At 39.9% G+C, this 24,425-nt stretch overlaps 1 protein-coding gene across 7 annotated transcripts in view; it reads right to left on the reverse strand.

Annotated features, from left to right (window-relative positions):
• The window catches only part of FAT1 (FAT atypical cadherin 1), a 227,191-nt gene that overhangs the window by 66,787 nt on the left and 135,979 nt on the right, over window positions 1-24,425 (reverse strand). For all 7 annotated transcript variants that reach the window (XM_040418765.1, XM_040418764.1, XM_040418770.1 and 4 more), the window contains exons 5-7: window positions 22,164-22,493; window positions 20,955-21,165; window positions 10,415-10,554 (exon numbers count right to left, since the gene is read on the reverse strand). In XM_040418765.1, the coding sequence (XP_040274699.1) occupies window positions 10,415-10,554; window positions 20,955-21,165; window positions 22,164-22,493 (681 nt within the window). The remainder of the gene's footprint in view (window positions 1-10,414; window positions 10,555-20,954; window positions 21,166-22,163; window positions 22,494-24,425) is intronic.

Below are 24,425 nucleotides of genomic sequence, written 5' to 3' on the forward strand. Positions count from 1 at the left end.
GTGAACCACTATCTAGGGATAACGTACAAAGTGAAATAACAAAACAGTTGATGTCACCATACCTAAATAATAAGCACTGTGAAGTCATATAAATTGCACATAGTGATGTCACCATATCTAAATAATAAACACTGTGAAGTCATATGAAATGCACACAGTGCACACAGTGATGTCATAGAACATGGAGTACAAATATTATGATGCCACAGGAAAGAGCTATTATAATAGTGAAGCATATTATGGAAATAAAGCACATAGTGATGTCACTGAACAGGGATGACATTACATGACACTGATACTAAGTTCAGAGCTACTGGCTAAGGATGACAGTGATGTCACACAATAGGAATAATTTGATGAATTTAACACATTGTTATGTCCACATACAGGGATAATAAACAGCAATGTCACAGCACAGGCAATATTGGGCACCTTGAAGCCCTAGGGCCCATGTGTACTAGAACCTCTGCACTTTCTGTAGTTGCACATCTGAAGAACAACAGTACAAATCCATTGTGCATCATGAAATTCTAATACCAAGTCACATCAGACTTAGTAATGTTTCATATTTTCGGTGAAGCTATTAGTTATTTGTCCTTTTCGTAAAGCCATCATATTTGAGATGTAATAGACCTGTAAGAGCTGAAGACAGTTGACATTAAAGCTCTATTGATACTAAACAGAATGCCAGTTAGCTATTGTGTTTTCAAAGTGGCTCCCTGCTGTGTACTTTGCCAAAATGACTTTCCAGTGTATGAATAGTTATTCCAGCTCTGGCATATAATCATTTATACTACGTGAGCGAATGCCACCGTGGTTCTCTCATAAGAAGTTTACATGTTATTGTCAAACAGGCTTGTAATGCAGCAAGTCACACTTAACCGAAAGACGTGCACATGATGCCCACAGAGATTAGATATCTACTGGTAGAATGCCTGTGGGGCTGTCAGACTATCTTGTTATGTCTGATGCCAAGGAAAAATACACTGGACAGGCTGGCATTTTTTTTCTGTCCAATTCTATTGTTTTCCCTGAGATAATCTGGGCCAGAAGTGTCTTTCAGCTGCTCATCTCACTCCCTTCATAGAATTAACATTGACATTCAGTCTAGCCAAAGATTAATGTTAATGTGAAATAGGCACATTTGGCCAAAGATTAGAGCATGATCAACAAAGGAGTTGTCTAATTTTTTTTTATTTTTATCAACCTTTCCCCAGCCATTAGGACCTGTGGAGAAATCCATACTCACCTCACTTGCCGGTCCGTTCTGACTCCCAGGTTGTCTTTACTGGGCTTTTTGTCCCCATGTGTCAGCTTTCTGCATGGACAGGGTCAGTTGCACTGCTGTGTCCAATGACTGGCCTCAGCATTAACATTTCCCTTGGCGATGCCCATCACTTCTGAGGCCAGTCATTAACTACAGGGGTGCATGTGACCCTGTTCATGCAGATAGTTGAGAGACAGGGAACAAAAGTTGAGTGAAGACAGCCTGGGAACCAGGGAGCTGGAACTGTGCGGTGAGGACCAGGTGAAAATGCATTTCTCAACAGGTCCCAATGGAGGCAGATTTAAAACAAAACAAAAAAAAGGACAACCCCTAAGGCCCAGTTTACATGGACTGATGCATAGACAATGATTGGGAATGAACCCTTTGTTTCCAATCATTGGCTGATTGATGAGAAGAGATGATGGCTACATTTATATGAAACAATCATCTCCTCCGTATGGGGATAAAGTGGTTGCTGCTGCAATCTCTCATCCCCATACATTTTTTTTGCCAACAGGACATCCCTGTTTCCATAGGATGAAGTGATGCTGGCAAACAATGATGTCATCATGAAAAATTAGTGTTTTGCTTGTTTGTTGGGTGAACAGTGGCATATTTTGATGGTGTGCTCATTGGGAACCAGAGTTGTTAGGAACACATCCCTAATCATTTTCCTGATCCTCTGCCTGTGTAAAGAAAAACAAGACCGGTTCTTCACAGAAATAAGCAACGAGTAACCAAAATTGCTACACTGATCTTTGAACAGTTGAATTTGTTTTCTAAAGGTTTAGAGAAAAAAATTGCTTTTAGTGTTCCATCCCATAGATGCACAGATAACTAAACATAGACAGGGCTTCGAATGGTGTCATGAGTTTTTTCTTTCTATCAACTTTTAGTGAACTTTGCCAGTAAATTGATCTCTGCTGATGCTTTCCTTCTCTGCCCTCAACAAATATATCAGCAATGGGCAGATGGGCTGATGTTTTGTCCTGAAATGGTCCCTCACTAAGCTTCACTCCTCTTATGTAACAGAACACCACAAAACTGGAAACAGATCAGAGAATTGAAATTAAATACATTCCTTATCAATGCAGTATGCCAAATCATATATCGCAGATGGGAGAAAACTTACAGATACTGTAAAAAGAACCAAACATTATTTTCCTTGACACGGAACCAATATCAACAAAAGATCTTCCCATAGGATGACTTGTTACGTATACTTGACCCAATGTAGGAGCTAGAGCATGGGTTTATGCTGGACTATGTGGTCAACCCTTAATTTCCATGCCACTTTTACCTACTGTGGTATATTAGAACATACACGTATTCATATGCATGCCTTTGATTGCACAAAAATAAAGGGGTTGTCCAGCCAATAAACATTTTTTAGATTTGGAATGGTGTAAAAATATCCAAATCATACTCACTTCATCGTTACCCTGCAGCTCCCATTCCAAAGCGTCCCAGGTTACAACCATTCTGTACTCCCTGGTGTCTCTCAACATGCAGAAAACGGCTGCTCATCCAATCAGCAGCTGAGGTGGGTCACCTTTATGGCCATTGATTGGCTGAGCGGCCATTTCCTGTGTGCTGAGAGGCACCAGGAAGTAGAGACCAAGAGGAGTTGTGATGCATTCAAAGGGGAACGTCAGAGGATAAGTGAGGTGAGTATTTTGTACAGTTTTTATTACACTTTGAGACTTGTCTAAATACTCTTTATTAGCTGGACAACCCCTCGAACACTATATAATTGCAGATCAATAGTCGAAGAAGAACAATCCCAAAGTGTCTATTTATCTTTGAAAAACTTGTCCCACCCTAGGGAACAAAAATTAAAGCATGGAGAATTTAGATATAGAATTAGACAGAATAAGCAAAATTTGCTGAATAATTTGTTTGCGTCTTTCTTAAATGCTGCTATAACCTTGACCTTGGAGGTGTTGTATAGCAGTGTGATATACAGTAAAAACTGAATATGTAAGCAGTTCTTCAGCTCCGTGTGCTGGAAACCACTGCTGCATGTAACACAGTCCGGTTACTTAGAGGAATGCGCGTTAATTAAGATTTGCAAACAGAGCACATTCCCTGCATTCTTGATTGGGTAAATCCCTATGATTATTCAACAGTTTAAACCACGGGCTCAGTGCGGGTGAGGCTGGGATCTGTAGCTCATGGAATCCACAAGGAAAGTTTAGAAAGAAAAGCAGCTTGAAAATCCATATTTACAGTAAGCAACCACACAAGCATTTTATCAAATACTGCTCCAAGAACAAATATAAATGCCAGGGCCAATGTAATCACCACGCTAAAACGCTAATATAAAAACAGCGAGACTGCTGAACAAATAATAATGCTATTGCTTTCTGCTGCACTGATTTCTTTAACGGGCATCTGTCAGTAGATTTGTACCTATGAAACTGGCTGACCTATTGCATGTGCGCTTGGCAGCTGAAGGCATCTGTGTTGGTCTCATGTTCATATGTGCCCGCATTGCTGAGAAAAATAAAGTTTTAATATATGCAAATGAGCCTTTAGGAGCAACAGGGGTGCTGCTGTTGCACCTAAAGGTTCTGCTTTCTCTCTGCATCTGCTGCACCCTCTGGACTTGGGGCCTGTCATGATGATTTTCTAACAGCCTGGCTCTGTTAATCAAAGTGCAGAGGTAGCAGCAGAGAATGCTGAGCCTGTAGGTGTAACAGCAACGCCCCCATTGCTCCTACAGGCTCATTTGCATATATTAAAACGCCATTTTTCTCAGCAATGCGGGCACATATGAACATGAGACCAACACAAATGCCTTCAGCTGCCAAGTGCACATGTAACAGGACAAATGCCCTATACGCTTTACCAAGGGTACTTTCACACTAGCGTTATTTCCGGCACTAAGTTCCATCCTAGGGGCTCAATACCGGAAAAGAACTGATCAGTTTTATCCCCATGCATTCTGAATGGAGAGCGTTCCGTTCAGTATGCATCAGGAGGTCTTCAGTTTAGTCTTTTTGACTGTTCAGGATGGAGATAATACCGCAGCATTCTGCGGTTTTATCTCCGTCCAAAACTCCGGATCCGGCATAAATTTACATTGAAATGTATTAGTGCTATTAGTGCCGGATAGGGTATTAAAAATACCGCAATGCCGGATCCGTCCTACCAGTCTGCGCATGCGCAGACCTTTAAAAATGTGGGGGGGGGGGGAATAGAAACTGATCCGTTTGTCCGCATGACAAACGGACAGACAGATCCGTTCTTGCAATGCATTTGTGAGATGGATCCGGATCCGTCTACAAATGCTGTCCGTTTGCATGCAGAATGCCGGATCCGGTAGGCCGTTCAGGCGACAGAACTGCTTGTCGGATCACTCTTCTGCAAGTGTGAAAGTACCCTTAAATAAAATGTTGGGTTAAAAGGAGAATGTTTCCAAAATTAAAAAGGAATCTGTCAGCTCCAAAACACCCTCAAAACTAGAATACGTGGTGTATAGTGTAAGTGGTGCTGTGTCCGGTTATGCAATTTTTATCTTCATACTCACTTTATTCTGACGCTGTGCTCCCACAAACCAGCAGTAAAATGCATTGAGAGGACTCCTTTTTGAGTCCTCTCTTATGTGTATGATCTCAGGAGTCCTCTCACTGCATTTTGTTGCTGGTTTGTTGGAGTACAGTGTTGAAATGCAAAGTGAATTGAAGCACGTGTTTTCTCTATAGCTGCTTTACATAGGAATTTACATGGAGTTTCAGGCGGCACTCATGTACTGTAGTTGTATTTTAGTGTCCATATTACAGCCACACCTGAAACTTGTGCAGCTGTCCCTCAGGATTTGAGATTGTAGCTGAATTTAAGACCACTTCCAACCCATATATAATTTCAAGGTATCCAATCTATATAAGGCGTCAGCCCTTAATCAAGGCAATCCGAAGTGGTCCCTTCCTGACACAACAAGCTTGGCTCAGCCCTTGTCTCTGACCGAGTGATCTCGCTTCATCTAATAACTGAAGCAACTTGTCACAAGGTCCCTTGACTGCATTGCTCCGTACAATGTACAGAGAGAGGGGTGCGTGTTCAAGCTGAGCCATTCGGAGATAAATACGAATAATAAAAGGGCATCATTGTAATAAAGCCCAATAACATATTTAATTATGCATAAAGTAGCCAACTTCAAAAACATAATAATCCCAGAAACGACTTAAACTATCTTTGCCTCCAGCTGGCAGGTCATAAAATCCCTTTGCATACACAGATTGGAGAACTGAAGAAGATCCACTACCATGACTCCCATTAACCTCCTGCAGGATATTAACCCGTCTACTGAATATAGGGATATTTGTTCAATTACACTAACAAAATAGAAAAGGAGGCAGGGGTTGGATGAAGTATTTTAAGAATATTGAGTCAAAGCTCAACTAGTAAATCTGTTCCAACAAGTAAAACTGCAACTATAGCTTTTCTAAAGGCAGCAACATATATCATTTATAATACAAACCGTATCTGTAGCAAGAGATCTGAGTATTGCCCCGTTTCTCCTGAAGGCTGCTGCATTGACCCACTATGACCTGCTATACTCAGTGAATCTCAGCCTCCATTCTGTTCTAGCGAGGTTTGTGCAAATAGCTGAAAATGCTAAAGAAAAAACTAGCAGGGGGATTACACGGCCTAGAAGAGCAATGTTTCAGAAGATGTGCTATTGTTTTAGACAACATGGTAGAAATGTTAAGTTCAGCAAGGGAAGGCAAGTACAGGGAGATAGACCTAAATTACAGGAAAAGAGAATGAAGTCTAGCAAGCAAAAGGAGGTAAAAGCACCGAGGGACGCAGATTGCTAAAGTGTTCTCAGATTAAATCAAATCAAAAGGTTACAGGCCCGGCAATGAAAATGTGTATCTGGAAAAAACTGCTTCACTTAATCACTGAAAAATTTTGATTTACAGATGGATCTGGAGAGATTGGAGGCTTGGGCAGAGAAGTGGCAGATGCGGTTTAACACTGACAAATGTAAGGTTATGCACATGGGAAGGAATAATGCAAGTCACTTGTACATACTAAATGGTGAAACACTGGGTAACACTGAAATGGAAAAGGACCTAGGAATGTATGTGAACAGCAAACTAAGCTGTAGAAATTATTGTCAGGCAGCTGCTGCCAAGGCGAATAAGATAATGGGTTGCATCAAAAGGGGCATAGATGCCCGTGATGAGAACATAGTCCTACCACTTTACAAATCACTAGTCAGACCACACATGGAGTACTGTGTACAGTTCTGGGCTCCTATGAACAAGGCAGACATAGCAGAGCTGGAGAGGGTTCAGAGGAGGGCAACTAAAGTAATAACTGAAATGGGTGGACTACAGTACCCAGAAAGATCAAAATTAGGGTTATTCACTTTAGAAAAAAGACGACTAAGGGGAGATCTAATAACTATGTATTAATATATCAGGGGTCAGTACAGAGATAACTCCAGGGGCGTTGCTAGGTTAAAACATTCAGGGCCTGGGCCCCTGATGTTTTGTCCCAGGCCCTGAATGTCTTGCCTGCCATATAGATACAACTGTATTGATGTCCTCAGGATGGCAATACAATTGAATCTAATGCCCTGCAAGAGCTGAAGGACCTGTGATGACATCACAGTCTATGTGATCAGTTCTTAATGCAGTAGCTGATAAGGACCTGTGATGATGTCACCATCATGTGACCAGTGCAAGAGAGGAGGGCTCAGCAGTGAAGAGAAGTCCTGGGAAGACCCTGTGGGGAGGTCTGTACATAAGGAGAGGTAAGTGAAGGGGTAGATTACTCAGTGTGAGAGGCAGAGGGGTGATGTTATTTACATGGGACTGTATGTTGAAGCTGGCTGGGGAGGGGGTGATGTTATTTATGTGGGACTGTGTATTGGAGGGGGCAGGAGAGATGGTGTGATGTTATTTACATAGGACTGTATTTTGGAGGGGGCTGTAGATAGAGAGGGATGTTATTTACATGGGACTGTATATTGGAGGGGGCTGGAGAGATGGTGTGAAGTCATTTACATGGGACTCTATGGTGGAGAAGCTGAGGAATTATATTTTCTGGGGACAGTAAACAGAGGAATGTAACCACAGGGGGCACTGCAGGGAGCATTATAAACACTCGGGGCACTTCAGGGCGAGCATTATAACAGTAGGGGGTGATATAAATACAGGGGGTACTGCAGTGGCATTATAACAGTAAGGGGCAATATAAATACTGGGGCACTTCAGGGTGAGCATTATAACAGTAGGGGGCATTATAAATACTGGGGACATTAGGCGTTCTTATTACTACTGGAGGCTCTATAGGAGGGACTTATAGATCCAGCAGGATAACACAGTGGGGACTCCCGGTTGGGAGATGATGATAGAAATATGAGGAAGCTAAGATGTCTGTGTGTCACACTGTACAGAGATGAGGCGTGGTTGAGAGAAGTTGTAAGGACCAAATTGAGAAGATGATGACAGAGAAGATCTACATCAGAGGAGACGTCACCTGGGAGGCACTGGATGTGAGCAGTACGTGCTGCTGTAGAGGAAGTACAGCAAAATGTCTTCAGTGCTAGTGTTTTCCAGGTGGGTTGGGCTAGGAGGGTTGGTTGGGGGAGTGCGTTTGGCCGACTCAGAGAATTGGGCCATATGCATCGGGGCTTGGGCACCAGATATTTTGAGACCCTAGCAACGCCCCTGGATAACTCCCATCATCTATTTATTCCCAGAACTATGACTGTGACGAGGGGACATCCTCTGCGTCTGGAGGAAAGAAGGTTTGTACACAAACAAAGAAGAGGATTCTTTACGGTGAGAGCAGTGAGACTGTGGAACTCTCTGCCTGAGGAGGTGGTGATGGTGAGTACAATAAAGGAATTCAACAGGGGCCTGGATGTATTTCTGGAGTGTAATAATATTACAGGCTATAGCTAATAGAGAGGGGTCGTTGATCCAGGGAGTTATTCTGATTGCCTGATTGGAGTTGGGAAGGAATTTTTCCCCTAAAGTGAGGAAAATTGGCTTCTACCTCACAGTTTTTTTTTTGCCTTCCTCTGCATCAACTTGCAGGATAACAATCTCAACTCGATGGACAAATGTCTTTTTTCAGCCTTATAAACCATGTTACTATGTTACACGAGGGGCCCTCTTTATAACCAGCAAGTCCAATTTTTTTTCCCCTCTTTGTCATCTTTCCTAATTTACCGCTGTAAGTAACGACAAGGAACTATGTAAAAAAAATGCAATTTCCTTGTTACATTTTGTTTGCTTTCCTATACAGGGCTTTATGTTCTTTCCCAGCAGACAGCCACTTTTACTGTAGAAAGCATGAATATTATTGTCTTATTCAAATTCATGGCAAGGATATAATAAAGTCACTCATGTTGTTCTTAAGGCCCCCAAATCCATGTATTGTCTAACAATCTGTCTTTGGGGGAGAGCCAGGTAGTACCTGCTGAAATCGGAGGATTCAGCTGATATTTATCTATATGACCGACCCAAAAGGGGTATTCTGGTTGTTAAAAGTTAGCCCTTATCTGCAGGATAGGAGATACAGTGCCTTGCAAAAGTATTCACCCCCCCCCCTTGACTTTTTTTGTATTTTGGTGACTTACAACCTGGAATTAGGATGGATTGTTTGAGGATTTGCATCATTAAATTTACAGAACATGCCCATAACTTTGAAGATGTTTTTTTTTTTTTATATTGTAAAGCAAACAACAAATAGGACAAAATAACAGAAAAAGTCAATGTGCATAACTATTCACCCCCCTAAAGTCAATACTTTGTAGAGCCAACTTTTGCGGCAATCACAGCTCCAAGTCGCTTTGGATAAGCCTCTATGAGCTTGCCACATCTTACCACTGGGATTTTTGCTCATTCCTCCTTGCAAAACTGCTCCAGCTACTTCAAGTTGGATGGTTTGTGCTTGTGAACAGCATCATTTCACTAATTATGTGACTTCTGAAGGTAATTGGTTGCACCAGAGCTTTTTATGGGCTTCCTAACAAAGGGGGTGAATACATACGCACATGGCAATTTTCTGTTTTCTATTTCTAAACAATAGTTTTATTTATATATTTTTCTCATTTCACTTCACCAACTTAGACTATTGTGTTCTGATCCATCACATAAAATTCTGAACATTGAACTTAAGACTGTAATGTAACAAAATACGAAAAAAGTCAAAGGGGGGTGAATACCTTTGCAAGGCACTGTAACTATTAAATTGTTGGCAATCCTACTGCTGGGACCTTTTATGATCATGAGAACAGGTATGTCAAACCCCTTGGAGTGCCGCAAAATGAACAGAGTAGCAGGTCGAGCAGGGACACCACTGATCCATTCATCTCGATAGGAGTTCTGGAGACAGGACAACAGAGCTCGGCTATTTCCAGAACTCCTTTAGAGACCTGCACCAATATAATAGTTATCCCCTATCCACAGGATAACTTTTAGCAACCAGAATACCCCTTTAAGCCATCCTGTCCTTTTTTTGCAGGAACTCTTGGAAGGTACTGTTTTTTCCTTGTGGAGATGCAGCTGGTGTTGAGAGTCTCTCAGGCAATGCTTGCTGGTAAACGTATGTACCGTAAATTATACCGGTTTTCAAAATCTAAAATTATACTGGATTTAAAAATTATACTGGATCTAAAGTTAAACTTAATATAATAATGCACCAGTTATCTATGAGGACATTATCACTTGAATAGTTCAACCTACTTTAGGCTACATAATGAAAATGGTTAAACTCTGCAGATATCTTTATGCTGGCAGAGACAGAGCACATATTTCACTAAATGACTAAATAATAATCTACTTTACCATGGAGATTTTGTATCCGCTGAAGTCTAGTGCAGGCCAATGCATTTAGCTGCGAACAGTTAATGTGATTTTAAGAGTCTCCTGAACTGTTGCTGTCCTCGGTGGCCGCCGTCCTTTGTTACCTTTGATAAGTAGTAAATTACTTCTCAAATGTATTTGATGCATTTCCTCCATCGTCATATTTACCCATTGTATATTAACCCTTCCAGCTGCTGTCATGAAGCAGAAGCTCAGGCAAAGCAATTTTAAGTTCATTCAGTATACAAAATATGTTCGGCAGCCACAAGAATACAAAAGAAATTCTTTTTAAACACTTCATTAGCAATTCAATTACCTGTGTGCTGATAGATCTTGTCCCATCTGTTGCCTCCACTGTCAAGTTGTAATTAGATTTCTGTTCTGCATCGAGAGGTCTTGCAACAATGATGGTTCCAGTGCCCTTGTCCACATCAAACCTGCTGTCGTAGTTTCCACCTGGTTAGAATGAGTGAAAACTTTATGAATAACTGTTTGTATATGGTGTAGAGGCATTGAGAACAGAAGATCACCAGAGGCCATGCTACCACAAGAGAGTGAGGATGGAAAGTGAGACACAGAATTACAGCCAAGAATAGTGACGTCTACATACATGACATATGTCATGAAATAAAAACTAAGATATCAATCTATGGTAAGATCTGCAATTACACAGAATATGAACATAACTGGTGAACTCCACATCAAGTGTTGACAACCTGTGGCTCTCCTGCATGTCCTGACCACCACCCCAACATTATTCTTCGGGGACTCCTAGCATAACAACACAGCGAGAGCCACGGGCTGCCTACCTTAGACTAATACATCATACAAATTACCAACTGAACTGGATTGATAAAGGAGTATCTTGAGGATCAGTCCGCGGGTAAGCAAATGGGCAGACTACATATGCCAGTCTGTTGTTATCTGCAGTCACATTTAATGAGTCCCCATTAGCATCATGTTCATAGTCATCAAATGACATTAAGCATATAACGACGCTGTGTGTTATGCAGATTTAGACACGACTATTTTGTCAAATCAAATTGCATTCCTTTGCAGACAGCTCGTATGACTTTTAGATTGAAGACTGCTACAATTTTATAATTAGCTGTCATAAAATGATAGCCACAAGCTAATGCTCATGCCCTAATTACTCCAATATCAATCTTTTCAGGAAGCTAGTGATAAGGAACAGAAATCTGCCCTTGAACAGAAACAACGGAAATGCATACAAAGTTCTGAAGCTAAGCTTGGGGCGCCGGCAATGTGATAAAATACAAACACAGAAGTTCAAAACACAGTAATGGATCTAGAACACAACTATGGAAGGATGTCCCATGGTAGCAGATACCTTCTGCTACACAGCTCAGGTCACAAGCCATCTGAAGGATGTAAAATACTTCATTAGATTGGTCATCTCCTGGCAGCACTCATCGTAAAGACAGAACAGACACAGAAAAACATGGAAGAGTCAAAATTGCTGGCTAGGGAAAAGTCATTGTTATTGTGTACAATAGAAATCAGGATAATTACCATGCAAGTGGACAATCTAATGGAGCTGTGACTATGTACATGGATTTCAGGGATTAGGAGAGGTAGATGGATAATGGATAGAGATGAGCAAATTATTGAAAAGTTCGATTCGTCTGCTTCGCCGAATTTTACAAAAAAATTTGCTTTGTGACGAGTTACTTCATCACGAAGCAATTTTTTTTGTAAGTAGCGGGTGCAATGACAGGGAGCTGCGATTGTGCCGCCCCCATCATTGTACCCCTCAAATGCTGCGTTCATACATGATCGCGGCATCTAAGTGTAAAAACAGTGTAATATTAACTCAAACTTACCGCTCCCATTTGCTCGCGACGGGCCGGCCACCACCATCTTGCTTAAAGGTCTGGTGCGAAATTTCACGTGGCGCGAGATGACATCATCACGCCGGCCTACGTCACCACGCACGGGATTTCGGCTGAGATCTTTAATCAAGATGGCGGCTGGCGGCCCGTTAGAAGCAAATGGAGGAGGTAAGTATGATTTTTTTTTGTTTTTTACACTATTTCAGGTTAAATCTATTCACTAACACAAAGCACAAGGAAATTCGGCTTCGAAGCGAATCGAATTTATCCTAAAATTCGGATAGATTTTCCATTTGGTGGGATTCGATTCGCTCATCTCTAATAATGAAGAGAAAGGGATAGTAAAAAAAAAACATGGTCATTCATATACTGTCTACATTCAGAGCATGTTAATTATCTACTTTTGTATAGATTATATTTGAATATTCACCTCACCATTTAAGGGTACGTTGACATGCAGTTGGCCGGTCCGGCTGAAATCAGTAGATTCAGCTACAGTTTATATAATGTTTATGGGCCACTTAAAGGTGGCCATACACAGTCAACAGCCGTTGTCCAAACTCTCCCGACTCCCCCCATACATATACACATTCAGTTTGATTGGATGTGTATGTGTATTCATTGGGACAGAGGAGACAGCTACTGCCAGACACTTTTGGTGGCGGCTAATCTCCTGGGAGAACAAAAACATCTGGCAGAAAATTCTGTTGATTATTTTCTCCCTTGACATCATCAGTTGGAACAGAGTCGGGATCTCTCCATGCAGATTAGATTGCCAGCCAAACCAGCTGTACTCGGTGGGATTGGCAGACAATACACTAATGTGTATGAAGCCCTTAAAGGCTATGTACAACTATGGGGGTAATTTTTTTAATTACTGCATTGTACTCATTATGAACTAGAAATCATTTTTTCAATTAGTCTTTATTAAAGATATGGAGTCCTTTTCTCCTAACAGAGCTGAGATGCTTTACTAGCAGAATCAGAATTTTCTCTCTGCTCCATCAGGCAGGGAGCTGACAGGCTTACTCATCAAAGCTCAATCCTTATCTTACTGATAAGAATGTGGTTTAAATAAGTGTTTATGAGTTGACCTCTTAGTAATTTAGAGATAAGGGTTATTAGATGACCACAAAGTGAAAGTAGGATGCACACAGCTAGAAAAACAGTAAACCCTTTGTGACAGAACAGCTCAATATTTTTAATAAAGACCTATTGAAAAAATGATTTGTATCCCCAAATGAGTAAAATTCTATCATAAAAGAAAATGCCCCCGAAGGTGTACATAGGCTTTAAATCATCTCTTCCAGTTCAGATCTCTTGGAAGGTTCTGGTTTTCCTTTTGGGGATCTAGCTGATAGTGGGAGTCTCTCAAGCAATGTTCCCTAGGAACAATTATGCAAGTTAAACAGGATCTCAAAATGGAAAAAAAAATCAGATCTAAAAATCACAGAAAAAAGCCATGTGAATTAGCCCTAAGACCTCTTATGTTGTATCTTTTAACAATAAAATCTGCAGTACATCTCTAGCTTAGAGGAACCAAACTTGTGCTTATCCTGGTTAACTGGGTTGTATAAGATTAGAAAAACATGACTGTTCTCTTCCAGAAACAGTGCCACAATGTCCAAAGGTTGTGTTTGGTATAGTAGCTCAAACTCAGTTACATGGGACTGAGTTGCGATATCACACATGGAGCATTTTTAAAGCATTTTTTAAAAACTCCATACAACCCATTAAGACTGTACATCTAATTATTAACATTATATTCATCCATTAAACTGTTACTCGGAAAAGCTGCTGTTTACATCAGCCATTCAGTCAATGTCCTTGCTTCCTTCCTGCAGTTACACCTTACTGATTCCGAGTCCACATGGGGACGGCTCTGTATCACAACGTAATATTTAATGACATATTATACGAGATATGATGTGAGACATACTGAAACATCTGACAGCATGCAACGGAAAGCTTCCCAAGCTCAACTGAAAACTAGACAGCCAGAACAAGCTGGGGGATGCAGCATCTCCAGCCAGAAGGACCACTGTCTCCTAGCTCACGCTTCCAAAAACCTGGCATGGCACGCACACAGCAGCAGATAAAAAGCACTTGTCACAAATCCGTGGATCATGTATTAAATATATAAACACACATTAACTGCTGCATTGTAATTACACCCAGCAACATATATTTGCAATGTGTAAACAGCAGTTAGCAGATAAATCTTTATGAAACGGCATAATTGCACAACATCTGGTGGGATTAAAGCAAAATCAAGGATCAGCAGATGGATGGGGCAACCTTCTCTGAACATGTAAACCTGCATACAAATAGACTGCTAAGAACAGAAGAGTGGAGATAATAAAATATAAAATATGCACAATTATTATCATAGGTATTACTATTGTAGAATACATTTAAAACATTCCAGTTTTCAGTTCCTTGCAAAGTTCTGTTGGAAGACTGTAAGATGAACAGTTACGGGCCAGGTATGACTGCTCCCTGTGAATCCAACTATAATTACCCATTGTAGTTATTCTTTGAAGGAAATGTCTTACCCAAATTTTATCTGCCAGTTGAATCCCGATAGTAACACATATCCTTCTTTTAAATCTGTTTTTATTTTCTGATTGTAGATTTTTTAATTTTATTTTCTGAACATGATTATGGGGGCGGCCATCTTGCCTGAATTGTTCTTAGCAGCATTTACAGAATTGCTTTACGGCAGCCCCATGGGCCATAGACACAATGGTCAGGAGGGGACCTCATTGCCTTCTATGAGAGAGTTTTCTAGGCATGCTCTGTGATCTGTGCTGAGGTCATTGTACAAGGAAAGAAGAGATAACTAAGCTCTGACAATCACCTATTGTGAATGGTGGATCCTGTCTTATACACTCACCTAAAGAATTATTAGGAACACCTGTTCTATTTCTCATTAATGCAATTATCTAGTCAACCAATCACATGGCAGTTGCTTCAATGCATTTAGGGGGGTGGTCCTGGTCAAGACAATCTCCTGAACTCCAAACTGAATGTCAGAATGGGAAAGAAGGGTGATTTAAGCAATTTTGAGCGTGGCATGGTTGTTGGTGCCAGACGGGCCGGTCTGAGTATTTCACAATCTGCTCAGTTACTGGGATTTTCACGCACAACCATTTCTAGGGTTTACAAAGAATGGTGTAAAAAGGGAAAAACATCCAGTATGTGGCAGTCCTGTGGGCAAAAATGCCTTGTGGATGCTAGAGGTCAGAGGAGAATGGGCCGACTGATTCAAGCTGATAGAAGAGCAACGTTGACTGAAATAACCACTCGTTACAACCGAGGTATGCAGCAAAGCATTTGTGAAGCCACAACATGCACAACCTTGAGGCGGATGGGCTACAACAGCAGAAGACCCCACCGGGTACCACTCATCTCCACTACAAATAGGATAAAGAGGCTACAATTTGCATGAGCTCACCAAAATTGGACTGTTGAAAACTGGAAAAATGTTGCCTGGTCTGATGAGTCTCGATTTCTGTTGAGACATTTAAATGGTAGAGTCCGAATTTGGCGTAAACAGAATGAGAACATGTATCCATCATGCCTTGTTACCACTGTGCAGGCTGGTGGTGGTGTAATGGTGTGGGGGATGTTTTCTGGGCACACTTTAGGCCCCTTAGTGCCAATTGGGCATCGTTAAAATGCCATGGGCTACCTGAGCATTGTTTTTAACCATGTCCATCCCTTCATGACCACCATGTACCCATCCTCTGATGGCTACTTCCAGCAGGATAATGCACCATGTCACAAAGCTCGAATCATTTCAAATTGGTTTCTTGAACATGACAAGGAGTTCACTGTACTAAAATGGCCTCCACAGTCACCAGATCTCAACCCAATAGAGCATCTTTGGGATGTGGTGGAACGGGAGCTTCGTGCCCTGGATGTGCATCCCTCAAATCTCCATCACCTGCAAGATGCTATCCTATCAATATGGGCCAACATTTCTAAAGAATGCTATCAGAACCTTGTTGAATCAATACCACATAGAATTAAGGCAGTTCTGAAGGCAAAAGGGGGTCCAACACCGTATTAGTATGGTGTTCCTAATAATTCTTTAGGTGAGTGTATATACACAGAGGTGATATAATTAGGGTCCATTCACACATTTGTAAGTGTTTTGCGGATCCACAAATTGTGGATCCACAAAACACTGACACCGGCCATGTGCACATGCCCAGCACTATAATAGAAAATGCCTATTCTTGTCCGTGGACAAGAATAGGACATGTTCTATTTTTTTGTGGAGCCGCAGACCGGAAGTTCGGGGCCATGGAACGGAAGTGCAGATGCGGACAGCACACTGTGTGCTGTCCGCATCTTTTCCGGCCTCATTGAAAATGAATGGGTCCGCACCCATTCCGCATAATTGCGGAACATATCCAGACCATTCATACGGACGTCTGTATGGAGCCTTATAGGAAGGATTAGAATGAGTGAACTGTAGTAAAGTACTCTGTACAAACCACAAATTGGCGCCTATTATTAGACATAGTGGCCAGTGCAAAAAAGCAGGATTTTTGGTTTTAGTATAAATATAAAAAGTTACATGGAAAATTAAAAATAACATCATAAAAATTCTTTAAAATATGTTAAACTTAAAAAAGTGAACAGCCGGTCATTTTCTGATGACACATTCCCTTTAAGGAGTCTGTCATGCCCATTACTTCATGGTTTTATCTGCATCATATCTTATTGCTATTATTGCACTTTGCTGTTTAAATTTGTCCCTGCAGTCTCCCTGTAGGCAGGCTCTAGTGTAATCAGCTCCTCCCTTCTCCCGATGGTGGAACCCATTTTACATAACTATTTTGTACAGTCCAGATGTTCTGCTGCACCCTGGCAAAGAAATCATCTTTTCACCTACTGTTTTGTGCATAATTACAAGGATTCAGTCTTGAATAAACCTAATCTAGATTCTTCGTATATGCCTGGTCGGTTGAGTTGGCCTGTCTGGCAGGATTTTACTAGCACTGTTCAATACAGACAACAATAACTATAGGTCTTGAGCCAGAACAAATTCCTTACCTAGGGAATTATTATTTGACCCAGATATTTGCAGAGCCTCTGAATATGGTTGAACCACTGCCAGTGGTGCATGTTAAACATTCAGAACTTCATGCCTTTGTGAAGCTTTGTATGTGACTTCCAAATCTAGAGTTCTGGCATATCAAAAAGGGTGACGAAAGTGGCTGTCACTGTCAGCACTGAAACTAAAGCTGGCCATACACTTTCGATAGCTATCGGAGACATGCTCGGTCAGCCGATAGATTTTCCTCCTGACACCTCATACACATGCAAGCTCAGCCAAGCAAAAATTTGTTCTAAAAAAGCTAAAGGGGGGAGACTGCTGGAGACTCTTCTGATGGCATCTTATCTCCTCTGAGAACAGAAGGATAAGGCTTGTTAAAAACCAACAGCCCAATCCCTCTTTTCCATGACACATTCTTTCCATGCTACCACACACATTAGATGGATGGCTGTTCCCACCAAAACTGGCAGGTTCAGCTAATAATTATCTAATGTACATGATCAGCTTAAATGATCTCAAATGTACTTTTGGTGGGGCATGGCAAAAGCAGACTTGACACTCGTCTCTACAAAATCAAAGGTGAAATACATATAATTTTATTTTATTTTTTAAAATTGACTGAATTAAGATTAAAGCACTGAAGGTAAATAGCAGAAACTGCAGGGGGTAAAATAATTGTTTCATATTCATGACTGTTTATATAATTGTGATGCTAACATTGATTCCTGTCGAGGTTTTTCACATCTAATATATAAAGCTGAGTGTATGTATTTATGTATGGGTGTATGTCCGCTAAAGGAATCCTCACCGTCGCATTTACATTCATGAAATTTTGCACAGCTGCCTCCTGTGACTCAGGGAACGTCAAAGACTATGCTTTGTGTAGAAACTTTCACTCCGCGCTTTCCAATTATTTGCCCAAAAATATGCTTAGTAACCTAACTGCCAAACTACAGGAGCCATAGTCTGTTGGCTGTTGTGGCAGTTAGCCTGGATATTCATCAGGTTGCATATAGCAACCAATTACAGCTCAGCTTTTGCTACCGGTCATTAACATTAGCTCTGATTGGTTGCTATAGGCAATGAAGGACATTCTAAGTATAAGACAGCTTATGTGTGAGTTAAGCCAATGTTATTGTAGAGGCTGGTGTAATTCACATGACCTTAACTGTATACTAATTCTGTGAGATTTTATATACTGTCAATAAAAGACAATAATGACCCGCTGTGGAGGTCAATGTAAAGAAGCAGGTTGCTGTAAAGGTCAAAGTTAAAGGGAACCTGTCATGTGGAACTAATTAAATACAATCATTAACTACTAAAAAGTACCTTAGATGTATTCACTTACTGGTGTGACAGATGGTTACCTCATAATATACACACAAAGATGCCGCATGCTAATGAGCTGATTTGAGTCCAGCGTGAATTTAATTAACAGCTATAGCCACTCCCCTGCCCACCTGCTGCTGATTCATATGGAAAATAACTGTCAATCAGCAGCAGGCAGGAGGGTAGAGTCAGGAGCTCATAAATATTCATGACTCATCATTAGTAGCTGTAGCTTTTCAATACAAGATGTTGGCAGATTGACTGGGTCAATTAAAGAAAGTGACCCAGCATTTTGCTAAGAGAATCAGTCACTTATTTATGTTGCCCTTAGTTAGGACACCATAAAACTGGTGACAGGTTCCCTTTAAGGGGTGGGCTGCTGTGGAGGTCACATTTTAAGGAGGCGGGACACTGTAGGGGGGTTAGTATTAAGGAATGGGGGGCTGTGGAGGTCACTGGATGGGGGGAGGTGGAGGTCAAATTAAATAGATTAAATATACCCGTGCGAAGCCGGGTCCTTCTGCTAGTTCATAGATCAATGTATAAATGTACATAAACATCTACCACACACACTCACCATCTTACATCACCATTCGTGGACATCATTTTAATGTATACTAGACAGATATGATACTAGATATAGATATATAACTAAACAAATAGTAAATCAGTTTTGTTGGAAACAAATTCCATGCGGCTTCACAGTCAACGTCAACAGGAAGCCATGATGGGGCTCATTTTCATGATGTCATTAGGTAGCTGTGTGTGACTTCACTGACCTTGCTCGTGAAGGAACCAATCACAGAGCTAGCCTCTACAGAGAACAATTTTGATTGCTACAATATACATGTATTGAGACAACCTAATACACAGATCCCACCAATTCTATACTTAAAAATCAATTTTCCAGTGATGTGCATTAACTAACTGTCCACAAGCATATTCCTTTGAGAGTACAGGGCAAAAAAAGAGGTGGCAGTTTATGACAGAAGCGATTAGCAGCAGTCACCTGGCCGTCGGCTTCACACGTCAACCTTAATCAGGGACACAAATCTAGAGTGAGATTAAAAGTGCAATTACCCTGTAATTTCATAGAGCTGGCTCTATCTTTCACAAAATACAAGGAGTAAATGATATGAAATAACATTACAACCTGGGTTTCTCTTATAAGCTCTTCCCTCTCCATTATACAACACTTTCCAGAAAGCTTAGGAACTCCATTCATCTCATAGCTTTCCATTAGATCACAAATCACTGGAATCTACACTAAACAATAAAAAAAATCAAAATCTGTAATCTAATGTCCTGGACGGTGAATTAGCTTGGAAATTAGTTTCACAAAGGCAATAAAAGAGAACGTTGGTAACCTTGAATGTGCATTATACTGCTGCATATACACCCTCAGGCTTGGCTTTCATTCACATACAGCAGTGCCTTGAGTAGCATTACCATGTCAATGATAAATCTTGGCTTTTGCTTTTAGATGATCACTTACTTAAAATGTATTTAATTCCAACCAGTAGCTGGAAATATAACAAAGCCAAGTAATTGCCAATTGTCCCTGCACACTGCGTCAGTGATACTGGTTTTTAAGCAACTTGCCAATGTGTTCTTTAGTCAGTGGTGTTTCCATGTTACTAAGATTCAGTAACAAACACATAAAAGGGGTTGCCCCACCTGGACATTTTTGGTTAATTGATAGGATATGCCATAAATGTCTCATAGGTGAAGGTCCCATCTCTTTTATCAAGAACTGTGTCCTGGAGAGAGTGAGGACCAAGCCATGCATATGTGGCTACTTCTCAATTCACTGCTATTCAGATGTATCATTTTGATGAACCTTGCTTTAAGACTGGTATTATTATTATTATTAGGAAACTCTTATTGATCATGACAGTGGCTCAAAGTTTTGTATTTCCAGTCTGCATCACATCTAATATTCAGTGCGGCAATATTTTACAGCCCTTGCATAACCCCTTTAATAACACATCTGGATCAGACGTTTTAGGGAGTAAAAAAAATCTTTGAAACATAATATGTCAGCAATAACTCTCCTTGCTATCAGTCTAGTCTACTTTGAGGGCTCCATTTTAATGAAATGTAAGATAAACATAAAATAGATGTCAGAAGCATTCTTTTGTACAAAAATTTCCATTAAATAGAAGGGACTGGAAACATAGACTATTTTCCATAAACTGCAAAAAAATTCCATTCCTGCAAGCTCCAAAAGTCCCCAAATAAACTTCACTATACACTATCTTCTAACCAAAGCCCTTACAAACCAAAATGTTTTCCTTTGACTTTTTTCTGTATTGACTTTCAGAATTCCTTCACTTGATTTCTCCATTTCAGGACATTGCCTATTACATACATATCAGGTAGAGGTATTAAATATAATTTTTCTTTAAATTGTCTTTGAATCACTGAATAATTAATCTACATAATCTGAAGAACTTTTCATACTGTACGTCACGGCACACCTCTAAGCCTCTACTTTGAATCCCCATCTGATGCTCTATAAACATATGTTCTATTCTAGTATTCAGACAGGTTTCCAGATTAAGCATTACTTCCGCATGACTTAAATAATTGTATATACTTACCGGTAATGTCAAACCACAATGGAGATCCCACAGGTTGTGCAGTTATCATGCCAATCATATGAGCAACAGGATCACTCTCCATCACAGAGAAGGTGTAAACTTCTTCGTCAAAGGAAATTGGTTCCATTAATGGTGCTGGTTTTGAGATCCATTCTATATGAAGTCGAGTAGTGGATGATTTCTGAGGTCTCCCATTATCAACAGCTTTAATCTATAGGTGAAACATAAAACACATAAATCAACGGTGCGCAAATCAATAAATGCAACAATAAACCAGTTGTAATTAGTATTTATGATGCAAAAAGTGCCTAGTATCTCGCTGAAACTCTTCTATTATCTGATCGATAATAGCTCCCTAACATTACATACTAGAATAGACACGTGATTTGCTCCACAATTTGAATTATATGAATATACAAACTGCACCACAATTTTGTTGCATTCATGACATGTTGGACACAAGGTTTTTAGACAATTTTTGTCCCAACTTTTTGTCTACTTCTATTTTGCACCTTGTTTTGTCTTGTATCTTGTGGACAAAAAATATACCAGTTCCAAGGTGGAATGAAAAGTATAAAGCTCTGTGGTGCACTGTGTCGTAAATATGGATTTTTGTGGTGCAATGTGTCAAATATTCCCTTCACTGCTTTTGAAAAGAACATCACAGCTTTGGATATATTTAACAATCCAAATGCATACTGGTCATAAATTTGACACTAAGTAAAAATGTTGTTATTCTGGCACAAAATCAACCTATAGTAATATGTCTGCTCCACAGATAATAGACTCTAATTTATAGACCAGAGTTATCCAGGCCAAAATGAAGAAAAAAAAATAATAAATTGACAAAGGCTTCTGCCCTCCATTATGATTATTCTTTTTCTCCCTTGCCTTTATCATGTATTATGTCTTTGGTTAAGTCATTTCGCATTATATAACACTGTATTATATATAGCAAAATTTCTCCAAAAGACCACCTATTTAGAAGACCACCTTTCAAACCAGATTTCCTATGACAAATTTTCATTTTTACAATGTGCATAATGGTCATTTTCTTTCAGAAGACTCCCTCCAACACCCCAGAAAACCATTTATGAATGCAATCCTAGGTGATTTTCTCAAAGAGGCTTCACTGTATGATGTATTATGTTGATATTTGAGTCATTTTTTTAATAAACTTATAACATCAAAAGACAAAATTCAACTTACCGTAAGAATATCATATTCTCCTGCTCCAGAGAACTTTTTAGATGAAACTACTCCAGTTTTAGGTTCAATAAAGAATTTCCCATGCTCATCTCCATCCTCAATGCTATAAGAGATTTCTGCATTTGGACCATCATCCTTATCTACAGCAATTACTCTGTAGATGGGATCCCTCTTGGTAATTTTTTCCCGTTCAATCTTTTCTTTCTCAGGAAGCTGGATCTTGTAAAATTTTTGCAGAAAAGATGGTTTATTGTCATTCTCATCCAGAACCTTGACTATGACTCGACAAACTGTTGACTTTGAAGGAAATCCATTGTCTGTGATAGTCACCTGTTCAGGCAAGAACAAGATTTAACTGTATTACACCCTGCTGTACAACCATGAAGTAAGAAGAACGCTACACTTAAATGCTTCCAAAAAAGCTTTTTGGAGATGATGTTCATTTAAAAGTCTTCCTAAATTAATGCATAGCTTGAAGAACAAGCACAGCTTGAAATGTTCCTTTAGGGAAGAACAGAATTTATTATTCTTGTATGCAGCTAAACATTTAATCAGTTCCAGAAAAGCAAACAAATCTGTGTAGAGATTTAAGTGATTGGTTGTTCAAAAAGGCTTAATCTGAGAACATTTGTCACAGCTAGCAAACAGAATGTTGATACTTGTCGAGAGAAGCTTGGTCTCATCGTTTCATTTGTAGAAAAGGCAAACAAAGCCATACGCTGCTTCTCATGTTTTGTCATTAACTTCTCAAGTCCTGCCAATCGTTTGCCATTTGGTTATAGCATCTTCACATCAATGTGTAATGCATAATATGACAGATGGAAAGCGGAGAACTTATATGGGAAATCCTATGTGGTCATGAGGTTCATTATTCAACAGTATTAACCAGATATGGTTATGGTAATATTGTGAGCTTATTAAGGCATCATCATCCGCAATGGGTTAATAATTCACATTACATTTGCTTTGTACTTGCTAAAATAAATGTATCTGCATTCTCAGACTGTGATGTAAGAGACATATTAGAAAACTCAGACATCCAGATCAACACCCAAATCCAGGACAGATTGGGAAATTATGCATTTTCAGTTTTAAATAAATCAAATTTTTTACTCCTTAGTGTTATTTATCAAGTGATAGTAGTCCTAATAAAAATACATGTTTTTAAGGTGTTTTGTATTCAGTAAGATTACCTTTATTGAAACTAAAGAGGATTACAACAGGAACTCCTGGCCTGGGAGGGTAAAGTTGGCCACAGATGGGACAGTTTTCCATCCATGTGACGAGCATCCCTGTATTTTTCACAATATGAACACTAGTTGTCAAAAACAACCTGTCACCATAAAATGCAATGCAAGCTGCAGGAAGCATGTGATAGAGCAGGAGGAACTGAGCAGATTGATATATAGCTTTGCGGGAAAAGATTCAATAAAACTTGTACATTTTACACATTTAAATCTCTGCTCTTTTTGAACTCAAGATGGCCCATTGGGCTATTATATTTCAAAAAAAGATCTTTCATTCACAAAACCTTTGTGAAAAAAAAACTCTTTTTGAACAAAATATGTTTTGACTTACTACTGGATGAAAATTTCAAACATGGACAACAGACTATAATGGCCTGTTATCATTCAGCTAAAATAATGATCCATTGTTAAATTTCACCGGACGAAAGATCGTCTTGGTTAAAATTGTCCATTTTGATAAATTTTTGACTAATGTGTATGGCCTTCTTTAGGCTGGCCATACATATTTAGATAGGTGTTGGTTAAATGCTTTCTTAACCAACAGCTATGCCTCCTGGCCCCCATACACATGCATAAATGTGCATGTGCTTTCACTAGAGAGAAGGTTGGAAGCCACTGACAAACAAGTCTGGTGGTGGCTTATGTATGAGAACAAAAAAATCTAGCATGTTAAATCCAACTGCCCGATCTTTGTCTCCCCTGATATCTACCGCCAAGGGAGAGTCAGGAGGTTACACATTAAATGGTCAGCTGATCCTGCTAAAATCGGCAGCCAATCACTGTCATCAGCGGCCTATCCTGCATGTCACCAATGGCAACGGAGAAAGAGGCGATTACGTTTTTTTATTTTATTATTGTGGGGTTTCTCCAAGATTTTTAATTATTTTTGACATACCATTCAATCTATTAAATTTTTAGATTTTAGATTTCTAAAACTCTTCTATGCAGGTAGAATAGATTTAGTCATGGGGAGGATGCACTCAGCATTTTGGAGTTCATATCACTAAACCACAGT

The sequence above is a fragment of the Bufo bufo genome, chromosome 2 (genome assembly GCF_905171765.1).
Source record: "Bufo bufo chromosome 2, aBufBuf1.1, whole genome shotgun sequence".
In the NCBI taxonomy this organism is placed as follows: Eukaryota; Metazoa; Chordata; class Amphibia; order Anura; family Bufonidae; genus Bufo; species Bufo bufo.